Source organism: Ambystoma mexicanum, chromosome 7p (assembly GCF_040938575.1).
Source record: "Ambystoma mexicanum isolate Mex_15411 chromosome 7p, UKY_AmexF1_1, whole genome shotgun sequence".
Lineage (NCBI taxonomy): Eukaryota > Metazoa > Chordata > Amphibia > Caudata > Ambystomatidae > Ambystoma > Ambystoma mexicanum.
In genome coordinates this window covers 866576167-866595596 of record NC_090939.1, presented here as the reverse complement: position 1 = coordinate 866595596, position 19430 = coordinate 866576167, and the positions used below count along the sequence as shown (strand labels likewise).

The window sequence follows — 19430 nt, the reverse complement described above, 5'->3', positions numbered from 1 at the left end:
TCCTGCCCAGGGGCAGTCCAGCGCCGAAATACTAGGCAATTCTCCTCTGAACAAGAGTACCATCAGTAACCCCATACACGTGTTTCAGCCTTGTTGGGCATCATCAGTGAGGTGAAACTGTTGCCTCTCTAAGAACAGTGAGCAAGGGGTCCACGTCTGGATTGCCCTGTTAACTTAGGGTGAAACCCAAAGTTAATGTATGCAAACAAAGGGGGGTCTGGGAATCTCTCTACCAGCACGAACACAGCCCAATGACCTGTTCTTGGGTGAATAACCCCTGGGAGAGACTCTACCAAGTCTTTAGCTCACTGTCCTTTTCACAGAGAAGAAATTTCCCCGCATATCAGCCTTTGTCCTGCCCAGGGGCAGTCCAGCGCCGAAATGCTAGCCAATTCTCCTCTGAACAAGAGTACCATCAGTAACCCCATACACGTGTTTCAGCCTTGTTGGGCATCATCAGTGAGGTGAAACTGTTGCCTCTCATAGAACACCCTTAGTTGTTCTACAGCAACAGGGACAAAAAGGAAAACGAAATGCGTTTTTGTCAATGTGTTTCACGGCCATTGGGAATACTCGTAATGATGGTATAATGGACTGCTTACCGTTCTTTTTGCAATCCTAATCGCGCGGTGTAAAGAGTCCTCTACTCTCATTTTCCCATCAGGTTGGAAACGTTAGGGCTTGCATCAGTCGGACCCAGGACAGCTGTCCAATAGCTTTTCCTGTGTTCGTGGGTAGCCAGTGTGCTACAAGTGCCGTTTAATGGCCTGTGAATGATAACAGAATGGGATGCGTTCAATGCCCGCAAGGCGTGGAAGGGAACCCATTCCCCCAATTCTCTCAGTTAATAGAAACTTAACAGAGCTTCCATTACTAAAAGGGGGGGGTTGTTAGAAAGAACCCAACCACTGTGCACGCACGAGCAGGAGAAAAGTAAGCAGCGGTAGTAGCTGGTTAACTCCGACACTCCATAAATTTAGATAACGGTCTGTGTTCAGCTCGCTTAAAAGTAGCAGGTTTTACATATAGCTGGCTAATATACCCGTGCTTCAAGTCTTACCGTGTCGTGTACTGCCACCAAAGAGTTTACGTTTGTGCTCGCAGTGCCGCTGCTGGAGTATACCGTGGGATCACGTGATAGATATACCTGAAAGGACGTATATCTGAACGTCTCACATATCACGTGATTTAAATGGTCGCGTGGTGTGTGGTAGTAACGCCTCACGTTAGTGCCCTTGATTGATAGTAATTAGGAATGAAGAAGCCCCTCCTTTCTCACTGTAAGCAATTTACATCCATGTTGTTCCCGTGATTGTGAGAGGGCCCCTATTGAGAAAGAGAAATCTGTCAACCCTTCGCACAATAGCGGTCAGTAAAAAAGTGGTTTTTAATTTAATGGTTGCATTTCATTTATGATGTTATAGTGACAGTTTACAGGTTCCAATCCGCTCTCTCATTGAGCCCAGTCCTGGAACTGTTGGTTAAAAAAATGAGTTGTTCTTTTTTTAGGAGGGTCGTTTTGTCTCTATTGGAATCCATGCTGGGAATCAGTTTATAGAGCACTGTCCATTTCAGATCTTCTAATGTGTGTTGGTGTTCTATCCAATGTTCGACCATGGGTGCATTTCTAGTTCGATTTTTTATGCAACTTTTGTGTTCGCCAATGCGAAGCTTCACCTTCCGGTCTGTTTTACCAACATAGATTTTCTCACAAGGACACCAGATGGCATACACCATCAAGCTGGAATTGCAATTGGTATGTGATTTCTGTTGCCATTTGGATTTCAACCCTATATCTACTTCTGTACTTTTTGTTGTGTATTTGCAATATACACACTGTCCACATGGGTAATTGCCCACAATTTTCGGAAGACCCCATAGCTGGGACAAGCTCGTCATGGATTTAGGTCTGACTAGTATATCGTTCCTAGTCACCTGTTCTTTCAAATTTTTACTCCGTTTAAACGCAACAACGGGTCTCGGTACCGGTGTCTCTCCTTTTTCCAAGATTAGCCAGTTTCTCAAGACTATCTTTTTGATATCATTTGACAAATTGCTGAAGGTGTTTACGAAGATTATTTTACAATCTTTCTTGGTTGCGGAATGTACTTTATACTCTAGTAATGATTCTCGATTGTTATGATATGATATGATATGGCATTTGTAACGCGCCTATACACAAGTGTTTCAAGGTGCGACGAGGCAGGGAGGGGGGAACAAGGGGAAGACAGACAACGATCCTACTAGGCCAGGTGTCATTCAGATCGCGCAAGTGCAGGGGTAGGGGGAAGGGAAAAAGTGCAAGGGGAAGGGGAGGGGGGGAAGTGCAGTACAAAGTAAGTAGAATAAAAATAAATAAATAGGGCCAGCTGGTGGCAAGTGCAAGGTAAGTGCAGACAAGTGCTGGGAAGGGGGGGCTGTAGGGGTACAGAGACAGTCCCGCAGTGCAGGGATTGCCAGGGAGGCAGTGCAAGTGGAAAGTGGCTGGGCCCAGGACCAAGGTCGGTGAGAGTGGCCCAGTTGCAGATTCAGTGCAGTTTCAGTGAAGAATTTAGCAGGGGAGAGGGAGAGAGAAAGCAGAAGCAAAGAGGAAGGTTTTGAGGTGCTTCCGGAACCGGAGATGGTTCTCTTCGAGTTTCAGGGAGGCAGGAAGGCTGTTCCGATGGAGGCCCCTGCCGCGGAGAGAGATCTACTCCCAGCTCGTTGCTTCGAGAAGCGGCTAACCCTGAGGGAGTTGGAGACGGATGGCGAAGGGCTCGGGAAGGAAGATATTTAGGAAGAGAGAGTTGAAGGTATTTAGGCCCCAGGTCCCAGATGGCCTTGTGGACAATGCAGAGGGTTTTGAACTTAATCCTCGCAGCCACTGGGAGCCAGTGTAGAGATTTCAGTCCTGGAGAGATACGGTCCCTGGGCTGTTGTTATTAGCACTTTTGACGGCCTTCCTGACTATCTTTTGTGGATAGCCTCTTTGGTATAACTTATTCTGCATCTTAACAGCTTCTTCGTTAAGGTCATCCTTCTTGGAACTGTTCCTCTTGAGCCTCAAAAATTGGTCCAGAGGGAGATTATCCCTTACATGTTTCGGGTGTGAGCTGATATAATGAAGTAGCGAGTTTCTATCTGTTGGCTTGTTGTAAGGTTTGACAAAAACACAGTTCTCAATGGGGTCTACCATAATGGTAATGTCTAAAAATACAAGTTCACGAGAGCTGTAATTTGATGTGAATTTTAAGTATCTGTTTTGGCTGTTAATCCACACCAGGAACTCTTCAAGAATTGTTTCTGGGCCAGACCCCACAACAAGGATATCGTCAATATATCTTCGCCAGACACGTATGTGTCTGAAAAAAGGATTTGTGGGTTTCATGATGTTGTTGGTTTTGAAAGCTTCCATGAATAGGTTAGCTACGCTAGGAGCTAGAGTAGCTCCCATGGCTGTGCCATGTATTTGCTGAAAAAATTCCCAATTAAAATGGAAGTCATTTTCCACTAAGCTCATTTCCGCACACCATAAGATGAAAGAAATAGGTGTGCAGCCAACTTCATGATTAGAAAGAAGTTTTTCTTCCAGCATTTCGATGGTTATCCTCTGTGGAATGCTAGTGTAAAGTGCTACCACATCTAGCCCTAGTAGGATGTCGGTATTCAGGTCAAAAGGTAATCCTTCCATTTCTTTTATTATTTGTGTGTTGTCTTGAACATAAGATGCCATTTTGCGAACCATCGGTTGGAGAAAGGTATCTGCAAATTTCGACAGAGGTTCTAATATTGAGTTGATCCCAGAAACAATTGGGCGCCCTGGCGGTTTTGTCATGGATTTATGAATTTTGGGGAGTGTATAGAATTGAGGTAAGCGTGGTTTATCCTTTTTGAGAAAATCTGCCTTTTTTTTGGTGATCCATCCTCTTTGTTCCGCTTTATCCACTTTGTTGTTAATCAGACTTTGTAGTGCGGGCATAGGATCTTGGTTGAGCGGTTCATAGCAACTGAGATCCAAAAGTTGTCTATTACACTCAATTATGTAGTCATTGCGATTCTGTACGACAATTGCTCCCCCTTTGTCTGCTTTGCGAATGACTATCAGTTCATTATTTAGGAGATTTTTCATTGCCTCTTCTTCTTTTTTACTGGTGTTGTTGTAGGTATTCCGATTTGCTGAGTTAAATTCTAATTCACCCCAATCGTGTAGGACACAGTTCTCATAGACTTTTGCCTCCGCACTCTGCAGTGCAGTGGGTACACAGAACACCGATTTGTTCTGTAACCCTGAGTCAGATTTCTCGGGTTCGTATTCTGTTCCTTGGAAATGTTGGAACAAATGGATCTTACGCATGAGCTGGGCAGTAGACCACGTACCAACATTTCACTGCACCACTTACAAGCAGCAGGCCCTTCACTCATAAACCACTCTATTACTGTGGCAAAGAAGCCGTTTGATAGCGTTGCACTAGTTCTATGCAGTGATCGAAGTGAGCGGGAATGGTGTTCCACTAATTTTATTTGTTGCTGTGTACCATTCCACTGATTTTTATGACCATATTCACCATTCTATAGAGAGGCTTTGTCCATTTATGTCCCTGTGCAAGTGTAATGTTGTGATAAGAGCCTTAGTTACTAGTCACTTACACTATTACAATACCCCGGGTGTAACACCTTGTCACATGTTGCACTATGCTTCCGCCTACCCTCCCCTACCACAGTTCCACTACTTTTTTCTGTACACTTCTACCGCTGGTTCTATGTGCTAGTTCCATAGTTCCATAGGCCATTTGCTCCTTCCTCGCCCCGCCATCCCCCAGTGCCTTACGACTCTGAATACTGAGGTGAATGCTGATGGCAGCATTTAAATAGGCTCTAAAATGCACATGGATGTTATTTTCAAAGCCACGTAGTGGTAATATAGCTGTAAACATGTGGGGTGAAAGGCATCACGCCGGGAGTTATGATATGATTGGTTATTTATAACGCGCTTAATACCCAGAAGTTTCTAAGCGCGGACGCGGGGCTCGAACCTGTGGTGCTCCGTGTCGTCTTGCTTCCAAGGGGAGCACATTGCCCCTGGGCTATCCTCCCGAGATTTACAACTATTGTGCTGCCCGCAGCGTTTTGTAAATATTTTGCTGGTGAAGTGGGCGATGGAACGACAAATATGTTTACTCTTGGCCCTTTCCACTGCGCCTGAAAGACCTCTTCATTTTACGCCTGCGCGAAATGGATACCTATGGAATCCTCCTGCATTTCACACCTGCTGAAAGCCAGCAGATTCTATAGGAATCCATTCTAAACGCTATCTGCAAAGTGTAATTTGAAGGGGCAGTCACATCTTTTACAAAACGGAGAGTTAACAGAAAAGAGCAAAAGCGATTTTGCCTTTTTTTGGCTCTTTACTTTTGCACTCATCACTGCAAGGAAGACTTTAATCTAAACCTTGAAAGACACACACAATGAGTGTGCGCCTCTTCAGACAACAACACTAATAACCAACTCTACTAAAACCTCACACCTCTGCATACACCAAACCCTAACTAAACACAACCATAACTCTAAACCCACTGCACCCCGCACGTACTTCACTACACTGCAACAACAAACAAACCACACATAGGCCTTTCACAACAGCACACGACGGATACCGACCGGATACCGCACATAAAAGCTCAGCGAACGGTGTTAACTGAACCGAGGCTGCCAACAGCACATCACAACTCCCTTGCTCTTTCTCCACACTTTATCCCACTAACGTACCCCAACCTACCCCCTTTTTTTTCAGATCCGGCAGAGCGCCAGTGGACCACTCCGGTGATGATAGTGCACAGCATAAATATCCTTTACCATTACCATTAACACTCTCTACTATGGCCGCCAACAGTGCGTAAGTGCTTTCGTTGGTGGTCCCCTTACCCTGCCATTGGCATTTCTGAGAAAATGAGAAAATTAGCCAATCTCCACTGCACGGATGGGGAGAAGCAAGATCCTTGCCTTCCTATAAAGAAGCAGGCAATTTAGTTTGCCACCATGCATGGTGCTACATAATTATACAGCTGGTAGGATTTCCTTTGCTGAAGGTACAAAGAAGAGGACATGTTTCGTTACTTCTAAACGCAGGCATTTTACGTAGAAAATATAAACCAGACAATTCGAGAAGGGAACCAAACTTTGTGTATTCAGCCGCACGGTATCTTGCTCACTTTAACAAATCTCCTCGAAACTAATGAGATGGTTCATTAAAATGCCCCATTTACCAAATGCACACGTTTCATTTGACCTTTAGCGGCTCCATCAATCCTCGTGCATCCCAAAAGGTTAGCGGCGGATTGCCAGTGGTACAGTCCGTCTGCGCTAAATGCGAAGTTGAACTTTTAAGGGATGATGGATGCTTTTAAATTATGTGGTGCTGAAAAACCCCAGGAGAGGGTGGGCGTTCACGGAAAGAAAATGGCCGCACAGTAGGCCGGCCCATTTGCAAAATCTGCGTAACAACATGAGAGAAAGGTCGGTGGTCACGGAGCACTGAACACAGATCTAGGACTCTTTTATTGCATCAAATTGATCACTGCGGCGCAGACCTATTTCCCTCTCCTCTAGGAGCCAGCTGCACAATCAAGGCAGCCATTTTAGCTTTTCAAGTTTAATCTCCGACAGCAGCAAACAGTGGGAAGTTGATTGCAATCCATGCCTGAAGGTCTAAAACCCAGCAGGCGCTCTGCCCTGAAAATCAGCTGTAAGTGAATAAGTGGGGTATTTTGGTGGCCCTGTTGAGTTGTTCAGATAGCCTGACGCAGGTTCATATCCAAATTGGCTACCTGGATTCACACTTAAAGAGAAGCAAATGCTGTGTTGTTAATTGAAGGTGCACTCAACAATAAGGGAGGATGAGGTGGTTGAGACAGGTGTAACAATATGTAAAGGAGTAATTAAATTAATCTTACTTTTAATAACACGTGATGAAGAATGTGCATCCATAAGATTCTGAACTTATCCACAACCTGCAACTCATTTAAACAAGCATTGGCGTAGCCAATAGTTTTGCTTCTTGCCCTCTTTCATTGTATTTTACATTTGCAGGCATGAATTTGTGTTGGCAAATCTAAAATAACATCCTGAGGGGCCGATCAAAACATGGGTATTATTGTGTAGCTTTTGGACTCTGCTGGCTGATTAAATATTTCGAACATTCTCACTTGGCAGTGGAGGCTGGAAACCCTGATGCTAACTCAGCCCGTCACGGGAGGATAGCTCAGTGGCAACGTGCTCGCCTTGGAAGCAATACGACACGGAGCAACACAGGTTCGAACCGCGGGTCCGTGCTTAGAAATCTCTGAGTATTAAGCGTCTTAGAAATAACCTATCATATAATGGAAGCCCATACAATACTCAAACATGTTACTTATAACTGAAGTAAGATCGCATAATGTGAAGGCACTGATCATGCTCCTTCCTATACCCATAACATTCTCTTGGAAGCACCAAGGCTTTACCTCCAGAGGGAAGCGGGGGCACATGTGTTCCTTCAAGGACGCAACTGCATGTGTTCTTTGCATTGCTCTTGTGGTCCACCAATAACCATCTTTTTGTAGGTGTCTTCTTGAGATGTCGTTGCTTTCCACTGCCATGTATCTCACTAATTTATTTCTGGTGCCCGGTGAGATACTGCTTGTTACTGCCAAGAAATCATATTTTGTTGCATGTGTGCTCTAGAAACAGAACTCACACAACCTAATCTATAATTAGGGCGGACCAGGGACATGGGAAGGTTTCCGCGTGAGTAGTACACGCCTACTCAGAGATGCGATGTCTATAGCGCTGTCATGCCCAAAAATGTAAGCTTGGAATTTGTCATTGCCAAACAAGGAAGCTTAGAATTAGGGCAAAAGGCATACCTTCTCTCACATAGTGAGACAAACTGTAACCACAAAAGTGATGGGTGGAAGGTTCTGAATGAATCTTAACCACTGGCATTGCTTTGGGTAACATTCCACACCACCGTTTTTTAGCCCCTCTGTGCCATTTCAAAAGGGGTCCAGCCATAAGCAAATCAGTCAGGTACTACCACCAATGGTAGCAGCCCAATCGGAAACTGCTAGGCCAAGTCCCCTCTGCACGGAAACACAAACAACCCCAGGCATGTTTCGGCCTTGTTTGGCCTCCTCAGTGAGGTGCAGTTTGGTTCCCTGTGGTGCAGCAGGTAAGGGACCCACGTCTGGGCATACCCACTCACTCCTTCCATGTCTCATTCACAATGTTTATGGTTCTGCCATGTCGGTGGTGCGACGTGGCCGTGTAGGAAAGGTAAGAATGTGATGTACCAGAGGCAGTGGCTCTCAGCTTTTGTAATGTTTGCCTGTCTGCATATTTACAAAGATCATTTGGTGACAACATTGGTTAGTCTGATCAGATTTAAAATGATTCTGATTTTAATTCAATTGTATTCTTGTATTGTATTGTATTTGATTGGCTTACAGAGCGCTTACGCCAAAGCGCTTAAACAAAAAGAACCAACAGACAGTACAACATCAAGTTTGAACAGCAAACAATAACTGATGGGGAAATTAGAAAAGAGCGCCAGTGTCTGAGCTAAGATGGGAGCTAAGTAGAAACATGTTCAGTCAAGTGCAAAAAAGGTGTAACGAGGGGGAACATCTGATATCGAGGGGGAGGGAATTCCAGGTTTAGGAGCCAACTGAGAAAAGAGCGAAAGCAAGATTGTGCACAGGTAGACTTAGGAAAAGAGAGAAGGAACTGATTAGCAGAGTGCAGAGCCCCGGAAGGAAAGAAGAAAGGTGAGGGGGCTGTTTAGCTTTCGTACATAATATGCCATGTAAAGCACCATGTGTCACTGCCTTATTTTAAGTAATGTTTTGCATGTAAATTATATGCACATTCCTTGTAACTAAGTTGTCCTCTTGTAACAGCGTCTCGATGCCCTCGGGCTGTTTGCGTGCTTTTTAAATAAAAATAAATAAAATAAAAAATAAAGTAGGACCCCAAGTGGATTTATAGACAATGGTGAGAAAATGAAACAGTTTCTGATTGTCAAAGGTAAGCCATGAAAGAGTAGGGAGAAGAGGAGATCGAAGATCAGGGAGAGCAAGCAGAGTGTGCGAATAGCAGAGTTAAAAGTGAAGTGTAAAGGAACAAGACGGTAAAATGGGAGACCAATAAGTCACCTACCATCCTGGGCAACCTCAACAAGAGGCCCAGGTGGTCAATAAGTTACAAGGCAACACAATCATGACCTACTTATTGAAAAACCCTATACAGTGCTGTTACTCTGCTGCTGAAGCCCATTGCTTGCGTTTGTAAGTCACTCTGCAAGGCTCTTAGCAGTGGATGTGTTCCTGGGACCTCCTGCGCTGTCTCCTGCTCATTTACACCTCAAAAGCTGAATTTCAAAATGGAAAATGCAGCACAAACGATGGCGCAGTAATTAAGGCATCATTCAGGGAACTACAGGCCCATTACCATCGTCCCCTTGCTGCTTAAAATGCTGGACAAAGCAGCCTACCTGCAAGTCCAGAAATTCCTCGAGGATCACCACCTTCTGGGCCTGGGTCTGGGTGTCTACCTAGACTCTAATCTCACCATGAATAGACAGGTTAACGCCATTGCTTCCTCTTCAGCATACTACTCAAAACTGCTTAACGCAGTAAGACCCTTCCTAACGACACAGAACTGCCTTACTATCGCTAGAGCCACTATCGGCTCAAGACTGGACTACTGTAACGCTCTCCTCGGAGGCACCTCCAGCAAAAACATTGCCAAACTCCAACTTGTCCAGAACAATGCCCTTAGGGCTGCCACTGGATTCCCAAAAAAGGACCACATATCGGACCTAAGGAGACAGGTTCACTGTCTTCCTGTCAAACAGAGAATCATCTTTAAAATCCTCTCCATCACTTATAAATACCTCCATGATCTGGCACCCCCCTACCTCGCCCAGCGCATCGCCTTCCCCACTTCCACTAAGCCATCTAGGCTAGCCTACACCAACATGATCACCAAGCCCAAAACCTGCAGAGTGCGTGCAGGGGGCACCAGCTTCCCAGCCATCGCTGCCACCTACTGGAACGCACTACCTTCACACATTAGGGTAATCGACTCTCACCTGGCCTTCCGCAAGGCCATCAAAACCAGCCTGTTTGTCTGAAATGTCAGGCCCTGTATGCCCATCTGTACTCTGTAACCTAGCACATATGATGTAACCAAGTAACCGCATGTCCTAATGTACTCATGCCTACGTACACTTTCATGTAAACAGCGCCTCAATGCCTTGGGGCTGTAGTGTGTTTTACAAATGTAAAAAATAAATAAAAAATAAATTCACTGCAGAGATGAATACTTTATTGGTGTGTCATCGTGTTTAGCAAGAAGTATGAAGTGCAGGATACAAAAAGAAAAAATAAGATTTACGACCACAGCTACCGAAGAAAGAACACTCTTCACATCCTTCAAACTTCCATAACGACTACCCTGCATCTTTACGCCAGTCAGCCCATTTGGGCTTTTTGGGTTTGAGCATACCCTCCAGCATGCCCCCTGCCTGATTTGATCCCATTGTGCCTGCCTTTCCCCCACCAGCCGACAACGTGATTGGACAGCGTTATACTGAAAGGCCCAATCATTGAAGCTGGCTGGAGAGGAAGCCACCCCCACCCCCAAGACCCACAACTAAGGCCCTGTCTGTGCCTGTCTGGGCCTTGATGGCCACCCAGTTCTTGGTCCCATGAATCATGAGGAGCCCCCAACTATAACCAGTGCACAGACAACCTGTGCCCTTGAACCTCCAAGCTCCCCCACATTGACACGTGAGTGATGGCTGAACACTCCCACTGCCTCCTCCACTAACAAAGCCGGAACCAAAACCTCTCCTCACTCAAACTTTCAGCCTTGATCTAATCCTCCTCTTCATCACTGCATTTTGCACCCTACTTTTGATTTTGATTTTCAAACTTAGGTGTTGTGCTTTTTAACATCCTGCACCCCAGACTGCATTGCATTGTGTGCCCTTCCTGTAACCACTAGACTGCCTTGTTTGCCTTGTTAGCTGGGCCAGAACTTGCAGTGCAGCCTCTCCTCTTTCCATTAACTATACAACTATACTCTGCCACTTTAATGGCACTCACCATCTCTCCTATGTCTTCCAACTGCTACACTACCACCTACCCTCCCTGTCTTACAAAGTCCGGAAGAAAAAAGCACAAAAAAGGCATACTGTGAGCCAACTCTGGCCTACCCATTGCAAACACCTATGCCAGTGCAACCTCCAGAGAGGTCTTCACCAACATCCTTTTCTCTATCCGTTATCCAGATCTATTGACTCTTCATCTCAACTCCACTCTCCTCCCTTTCACATCCTCTCCCATTAATGGTGGCACCAAGTGGGAAGTCCTCTTGGCCGAGTTCTCATCATCACGCTGCATGATTAATGTCTACCGCACAGGCACTACCTTGGTTCAGGGTCCTCAACCCAACCTCCTCCTCTTTGACTAGTGCCTACCATCCCTCATTAACCTCCTTCCTTCTCCTGCCCCTCCCCCTACCTCTCTCTCTCTCTGTCCCTCCCCCTCTGACTGGTGTACCACATCCCTGTACTCCACCTCAGAAAACCTTAAAAGGCAGAGTCCTCCTTCACCTGGCTACTCTTAACACCACTCAGCCAACAAACACTCTGCCGACATCTGCCTCCTTCTTGAAAACACTGACCTTGACATTCTCGCTCTTTCCGTGACATGGCTCAATGCCAGCTGAGTCATTGCTTTTGACTCCCTTCCCCCAGATGGCTTCAAGATCATCTCCAAGCCATAACCTCACTGTGCTGGCGGAGGGGTTGCCTTAATCTTCCCTGAGTGGATTTCTTCTTCCTTCTTCCATCATACCAACCCAGCTCTACTGGTTTGCAAGCTGGTCATCTCTCCCTCCTCCTCTCTGGCCATTGCTACCATCTACAGGCCTCCCGGCGCTACCACCCTGTTCCTCTCTGAATGGGCTGATTTCTGTTCCTCCCTACTCTCAACCACCTCCAATCTCCTCCTCATGGGTGATTTCAATATCCAATTGGACTCCCCTGTCACAGCATCCACTCTCTTCCTTGACCTCTGTACTTCACTATCCCTCTCCATTCTCGACACCCTCATCCATTCTGACCTCTCTCCCCACCCCCTTCTGGTCACTCCATTCTCTTTCTCTGATCATTCTCTCCTCTCCTCACACTTGGATCCCCTCTGACCTTTGACCGCACCTCCAAAAGCCCTACGAACCTCATTCATGAACATCCATCCGATGAAACAAGTGTCAGCTACTGCCTTCGCATCCACCTTCACCCCAACCCCTTCGCCCCAGACTCTACCTCCGACTCTGCTCTCAGCCACCTCTATTTGGCCATTATCAACACCCTTGTCGTTCTTGCCCCAGCAATGAGGATCTGCCTGAAACCCACCTCCAAACCTCAGGCTCACCCTCTGACAAACTGGCCTTCCGCCTGCTCCAAAGGCAATGCAGACTCTCCATCTGTGCCAAGAAAAGGGCCCACATCCAGGCACGGGTATCAGGTGCATCCAACAACATGGCTGGGCTCTTTAAAAGCTTCAGGGATCTTGCCAACCCTTCCACAGTCTCCTCCTCCCCTCAAATCACAGGCCACACACTTCACCACTAAAACTCTAGACATCCCGAGCATACTTTCTACCCTCCTGCCCAACCCTTCCCTCAGCCTATTGCCTCCTATGGCTTCTTGCCCTCCTCCTTCCTCTCTCTCCTCCTTCTCCCCTGTCACACCTGAAGAAGTCAACAGAGTTGTCCGTTCCATGAAGGTTTCTTCCAAACAGGTCTCCCCTTGCTCCTTGAGAACCATCAAGGACAACATTGGCTCTCTTGCCACTGTACTTGCTGATCTCTGCAACCACTCTTTTGCCACAGGATCTTACCCAACCCTCCTCAAGCCCTCCCTTGTGCGCCCCCTCCTGAAAAAACCTTCAGCAGACCCTACCTGTCCAGCCAACTACTGTTCTATTTCTATTACCCCCTTCCTTGGGAAACTGCTGGAGAAGCTGGGGTTTCCACAACTTATCTCACACACTGAACTTGTTGGTGGTCTCCACGACTATCAATCTGGATTCCGAGTATCCAGAGGCACAGAAACTGCTCTTCTGAACCCTGTGAAGAACTGCTCGCATCTCTTGTCTCTAACTCCAGATGTTCTCATCCTACTTGATCTCTCCTCTGCCTTTGATACGGTCAACCATTCTATCCTCACAAAATAGCTCTATGATACCGTGGGTATCAAAAAGCGGGCACTGAACTAACTGACCTCCTTCCTAACTGACCGTTTGTCCCAAGTCATTTTGGGCACCTTCTCCTCACCCATTTACGTCTCCACCTGTGGTGTGCCCCAAGGCACATGCGTCTCCCCTTGCCTCTTCAACACTTAGCTTGCTCAGCTGGCACTCCTCATTCCCTCCTTCTCTGCCAGCTTCCAATGCTATGCAGATGACAGACAACTCTTTTTCAAACTTCCTGCTGACCCTCTTGCATCTTCCATCATCCCTGACTGCCTATCTGCCATCCAGTCCTGCTGTACTTCCAACGATCTCTGCCTCAATGGCAGCAAGACTGAGATCATTCCCATTGGGACCCCTGCTCCCTCTTTTTTCCCCTTACTCTGGCCATCCTCTTTGGGCTCTCCCCCAGCTCTCTCATCTGGGGGAGTCCTCTTCAACTCCTCTCTCTCCTTCCTCCCTCACACTCAGGACATTGCCAAGAAGTCCCACTTTTAGCTCTTCCTTCTCAAAGGAATTCTTCCTTTACTCACTTATCCCCCAGAAGCTCAATGTTACCCGGGCCCTGGTTCTCTCTACGCTTGACTATTGCAATAGCCTCCTGCTGAATCTACCTTCTTCCACTTTAGGACCCCTCCAGCTAATCCAGAATAGGGCAGCAAGACTTATCCTTGGCCTTAAGCCCAGGGACTGCATCTCTCCAGCCCTAAAAACTCTTCACTGGCCCCTGGTTGTGGCACAAATTGAATTCAAATCCCTCTGCATCATCCACAAGGCTGTGTGTGGCCTGGGACCACACTATCTGCAACTTTCTCTTACTAAATACTCTCCCTCTAGACCTCTACAGTCCTCTGGCACTAACTCTCTGTGCGTAAATCGTTTAACTAATCAGAGAGTTGCAGGCCTATCACTTTCTTCAGCTGGCTCTCTTTTATGCAACGTCCACCTCTTCCTCTTCATCTTGAGCAGGACTTGCTCAAATTCTGGACGCTCCTCAAGACTTTCCTCTTCACCTCCTCGATGTGATTGGTGACCAGGGCCCTTATGTATCCTTCGGGATCCTGGCCTCCCAACCCATCGCTACAGCCTCTGCATACCATGTAGCACTTGCCTCGGCACCCACCGGCCTTCATCATGTTTGCTTGCACTATCTATCCAAGGCAGCTCCTGGCCGCATAGCACTTACCATACTAAGCACTTCATCTGCTGCACACCCAGGAGCACGGACATTCCAGCACTTACCCCCACCGCCACTTCTCACTGCACTTGCACTTTCTGAATACTCACAAGGCATAGTAGGTTTGTCTTTATCTTCCACTGTATTGTTTTGAATCCCATGTTCCCTCCCTGTTGCCCTGTGGGCGCTTTGAAACAGAATTGACCTACTGTTTAAGTGCCTTACAAATGCACACAAACAAATAAATAAATAAAAGGTAATAGCACTTTCCAAACTTTGACTTGCCTCTATAGCAAGATGTTGATGTGCTTGGACTACCATTTAACTGTGTTACTGTTACCACTTAAACTGAGGGTCCATAACGTATGTTGCTTTCTTGGTCTCCTGATTTCCTTGCAGAAGTCACCAGAGTTGTCCGCTCCATGAAGGTTTCTTACAAACAGGTTTCCCCTTGCTCCTCCAGAACCATCAAGGACAACATTGTCTCTCTTGACTCTGTATTTTAAAAGAATATAAATATATAAAGACATGATATGATATATGATATGATATGACATTTATAACGCGCCTAAACACAAGTGTTCCAAGGCCCGACGAGGCAAGGGAGGGGGAAGAGAGGGAGGACAGAGACAACGATCTTACTAGGCCAAGTGACATTCAGATCGCAATGTTTTCCAACATTTTGTTTTTCTATTTCATTTACTCAATGCAACGCTTCTGATCTGAACAGAACATTCATTCATTCATTTTGCCATTATGGTGCCAAAGCGCTGTTGGTGGGAGGCCCTCAGAGAGACCGGATTCCAAATTTGGGAGATTTGGGAGATGCTATTTTGCGTGTGTGCATTTCAGCCATTTAAAGTTATTTGAGGGTGGCAAAGACCCTGCTAGTCACCCATGCCTGAACGGTGTGTGGTTGGGCGCAGCGCAGGTACACTCTGAGGGCTGTCTTGCCATGTACTTGAAAGGGATCATTAAACTGCACCTCGCACCTGTGATATGGACTGTGTTGATCTCACCAGGGCACAGCTGGCAGCCAGCTCTACTCACCTGCACCTGTGCTTGCTTGTCATTTCAGGTGTCCTACGTGAAAGCTATTGACATCTGGATGGCGGTGTGCCTTCTGTTTGTGTTTGCTGCCTTGCTGGAATATGCCGCCGTGAACTTTGTTTCCAGGCAACACAAAGAGTTCCTGAGACTGCGGAGGAGACAAAAAAGGCAAAATAAGGTACAGTTCCATTCCCCTATTGTCTTCTTTTTTTTTGCACAGCCTATGGCCATGTTCTAGGTCTTATAAGTCCAAATTCATGATGTTACTATGGATACTGCACTGAGAAGTTTAGAGCACTATTGGGTCATTTTAGCCGTGCTGTATATTCTATGGAGATGGCTGCATACATATAGACCGACGCGTAATGCGGTTTAAAATCACTGTGAGCGCAGATGCATGTGTAATTAAGTATGGGACGGATGGGGTGACAGATGTGCTCTTCCACCCCCTGCGCCTATACAGAAAAGGGAGGAAAATGTCACTCTTAGGTTTTTACTTACCGCCATGAAAATGACCTCCGAATAGTGTATGTTTAAGAGAGCGTTTTTTGCTTAAACATCAATGTGATTAGACGACAGACTATATAACTTGGGGTGGTTCCTTAATGAGTAGATATGTAATTTTTAAACATGAATCGTATCTTGTAAAGATAGAGACTTTTTATGTAAAAGTTTCTAATGTGAAAATTAGATTAGGGGCCCTATTCATGGAAATGTGTGCAGATATCCTGCAAGGGCCGCATGCCGAGAAGGAGACTGTGCTCAGAAGAAAAATGCGCACCCCGCATATTCATGGAATTGTTTGCGCAAAGTAATCGTATTCGCAAGTCGTGGCTGGAACGCCCATAACATGCCCACACACAAAGCAAAAACGGACAGATCACCTACCTTTGCGTGCTCCCCGGGTGCGAAAACACGCAACCTTCAAACAGTTCATGGGGTCCCCCGCAAGAAGACCTGAATCTAACTGTTCCCGGCACCCAGACAAACTTTGTATGGAAAATCGTAACTTGGTCTAAACTCTGAAAATCTTCATGCAAACCCCCTTAAGCCGTTCCTGCACCCGCTACACTGCTTACGGGCACCCCTAAGCTGATTCAGAACTTCGGTTGAGTACACGCACACCGAAATCCAAAATGCAACCCCACCTCCGCGCTGCATATCTTAAGCCTGTCTTCGAGTGGCAGATCGTCTGAAGGACTTGCGTGGCCATTTCCCGGCCAAGAGGTTGTACATTTGAATCCATAAATACGTTGCATGTTCTTCCCCATTTTTGATGTTCCTCCCCTTTCCCAGCCCACTGTGCAAGCCACGCCTACGCTCTGCATGGAGTGTCGCGCAAGGCTCTCAACGGCTCGCAAAGACGTGCTGAGCCAGCTCGAACTCAACGCAAGTCCAGGAATAGTACAGCACATTCGATTCCATGAATCAACAAAGGTAGATTTGCGTGCAGTTGCGCACGCAAGTATTCTATTTTCTGCACAGATCGGGGGCCTAGGTGTTCTGCCCTTAATGAATTATGATTCAAGTTGGTCGAATTGTCCCATCTTTTCATTTTGGAGAGAGTGACTAACATTTCTCATTTATGTGTCCTAGTTTGAAAGATTGCGGATATGCTTGCCTTGTACCACTAGTAAAGCAGACAGGTGTGGTAACCCTAGGCCCTTATTATATGTAAATCGATATCAAGTGAACTCACTGCGTTTGCCGTAGCTAGCTTTTGAAACGAGTCTGGTATAGAATACAGACATTTAAAAAAGGATTAAATGAAGTTAAAGGCTAACAGATGCACTTAATGCAACTATGGAAGGAAGAGGGGCAAGCCCACAGTGTCTTATACGGAAAGCCTGTAAATATAATATAGAAGAGAAGCTTTCTGGGGTCCTAATATACCATATTTAGATCAAGTTGATTACCTTCAGATTGCCTTCGAGCTTATATTTGGCTATATGTGCGATAGTTTCCAATCATTATATGTATGTGCTTAATTTCTACACTGTATTTTACTTTGCAAAGTTTATATTTATTTATATTTATTCACTTGATACTGTATTGTTTATGTAATTCGAATAACTGTTTTGGCAAGTCATGCTGAAATAAACATGTTATTGATTGACTGACTGCGTATACTAAAATTCCAATCCTGTGTTTTTTATCCTTTGGTTCAATATAAATCAGAGAAACTGGTTCCCAACCTTTCTTCTTAAATCGGTTTTGGCGTATTAGACTAGTCCTCTCTTGGATGTTTAATAGGTCCCAATATCTCAAAGATTTACATTTGCGGGCTCTATCCAGCGTGGCTGCCACTTCAAACGCTTGAAGTCTGATTCAAATTGAACCAAAAGATAAAAAAACACAGGATTGGAATTTAGTATTGACTAATGAGGGAATCATAGATTTACACAACGATAATAGATCAGAACTTGGTGTGGTGACCGTAGACACCTGTCGTGAATCTCTTGTTATTAACGGAAGAGCACTCGGCAGACATTATTATCAGGGAAACCAATTGATGGAACAAGTTGCCTTGAGGACTACCATAGGTCGAAACACGTGTCGGCTGTGTTAGATCTTACTATTAAAAATCTACAATGCACACTTGAAACTTTTTTGAAGACGTGTGTTGTAATGTAGCTTGGAGTGTTGTGAGGTCATGGGTTGTTGAAATGTGGTGGGTTGGAGTGTTCTACAGTGGCCGTTGGGCTTGGAGTGTGAGAAAGGTGTAGTGTATGGGTGTGGGGGCAAGCCCGGTGTTTCCCTTCTTATGTCTCGTCATCCGTGTCCCCTACCATCCCTTGTGCATCTTGAAGGAGTACAGGACCCGGACAATAAAGCATCGTATAACTTACCTTTGGTTTTCTGGATACGTCCTTTACCACAACGTGTCATTCAGAAAGACTACTTTAATGGACCAGTGTCCATGGTCATAGCGCCGTCTGTCAGCATATAATCATCCTTTATCTTGTACACTTTTGGGAGGATTACAGGTACCTCTTTATGCTTTTACTGCTGCAAGTGACCAGTAGCTGAATTTTGGAGACCAGCGCATCCTTCATAGGTTACTTCCCACTTTCAACTCACTCATCACTCACTTGCACCCACCTGTTCTCCCCTGACCCACCCATTACTTCAGGTCCACTCCTCACAGCCCCCACTCACCTCCTGCCCACCACTCACTCAATTTATGCCCACCTGCTCACTCCACCTGCCCACCCTGCATTCTCCTAAACCCACCCTCCTGCCCACGACTCACTTGCTTCCACTCTCCCACCCCTTGCTCACTGCACCAACTGATCCTTCATTCAAACCCATCAACCCCCTCATCCCTCGCACCCCACACCTTAGATCTCCAATTCCCCTCTAGGTTCCCCATTCTCCATTCTCTCTCTATCCCCTTCTCACCTCCTTTTCTGCCTCTATCCCTATTGCTCTACCCTTTGTTCCCTCAGCTGTATCCCCTTCCCACCCTATCTCCCTCCATGTTCCTGTCTGGCTCAGGAACACAAGAAAAGTGGTGATTTATGTAGCACTTCATGCAGGATTCATTCAGCTTCTAAGCACTGAAATAGTTGGCATACATATTATTACCCACTTGAGCACTCAGTGTATCGGCCTGGGGTCGTTAAGGGCAGAATCCGCCCGACCGGCGTATCAAACCCATGTTACATGGCAGCTTACTGTTCCCAAGACAAGAATGTTGCACTTGTGCTATCATCAAATCAACCCACACCCTTCCCGTTCACAATGTTCCAAGACCAAAACTGCTTTGCCTGTGTAGGCGTCGCTCATTTGAGTTTCTGTGGTTTGGGCTTGTTTTGAAACCTTGTAAGCCTAGACCAACCTAATCCTTGCTATCTCCAACAAAAGCCACCAAGCCAGGGATGCATCTGGGCAATAATGCACTTGAAGAATCCTTACCATTCTGTAAT

The 19430-nt window shown here is 46.0% G+C and overlaps 1 protein-coding gene across 6 annotated transcripts in view; it reads left to right on the top strand.

Annotated features, from left to right (window-relative positions):
• GLRA2 (glycine receptor alpha 2) overlaps positions 1-19430 on the top strand; it is a 979311-nt gene that overhangs the window by 794974 nt on the left and 164907 nt on the right. For all 6 annotated transcript variants that reach the window (XM_069637069.1, XM_069637070.1, XM_069637072.1 and 3 more), the window contains one exon: positions 15530-15679. In XM_069637069.1, the coding sequence (XP_069493170.1) occupies positions 15530-15679 (150 nt within the window). The remainder of the gene's footprint in view (positions 1-15529; positions 15680-19430) is intronic.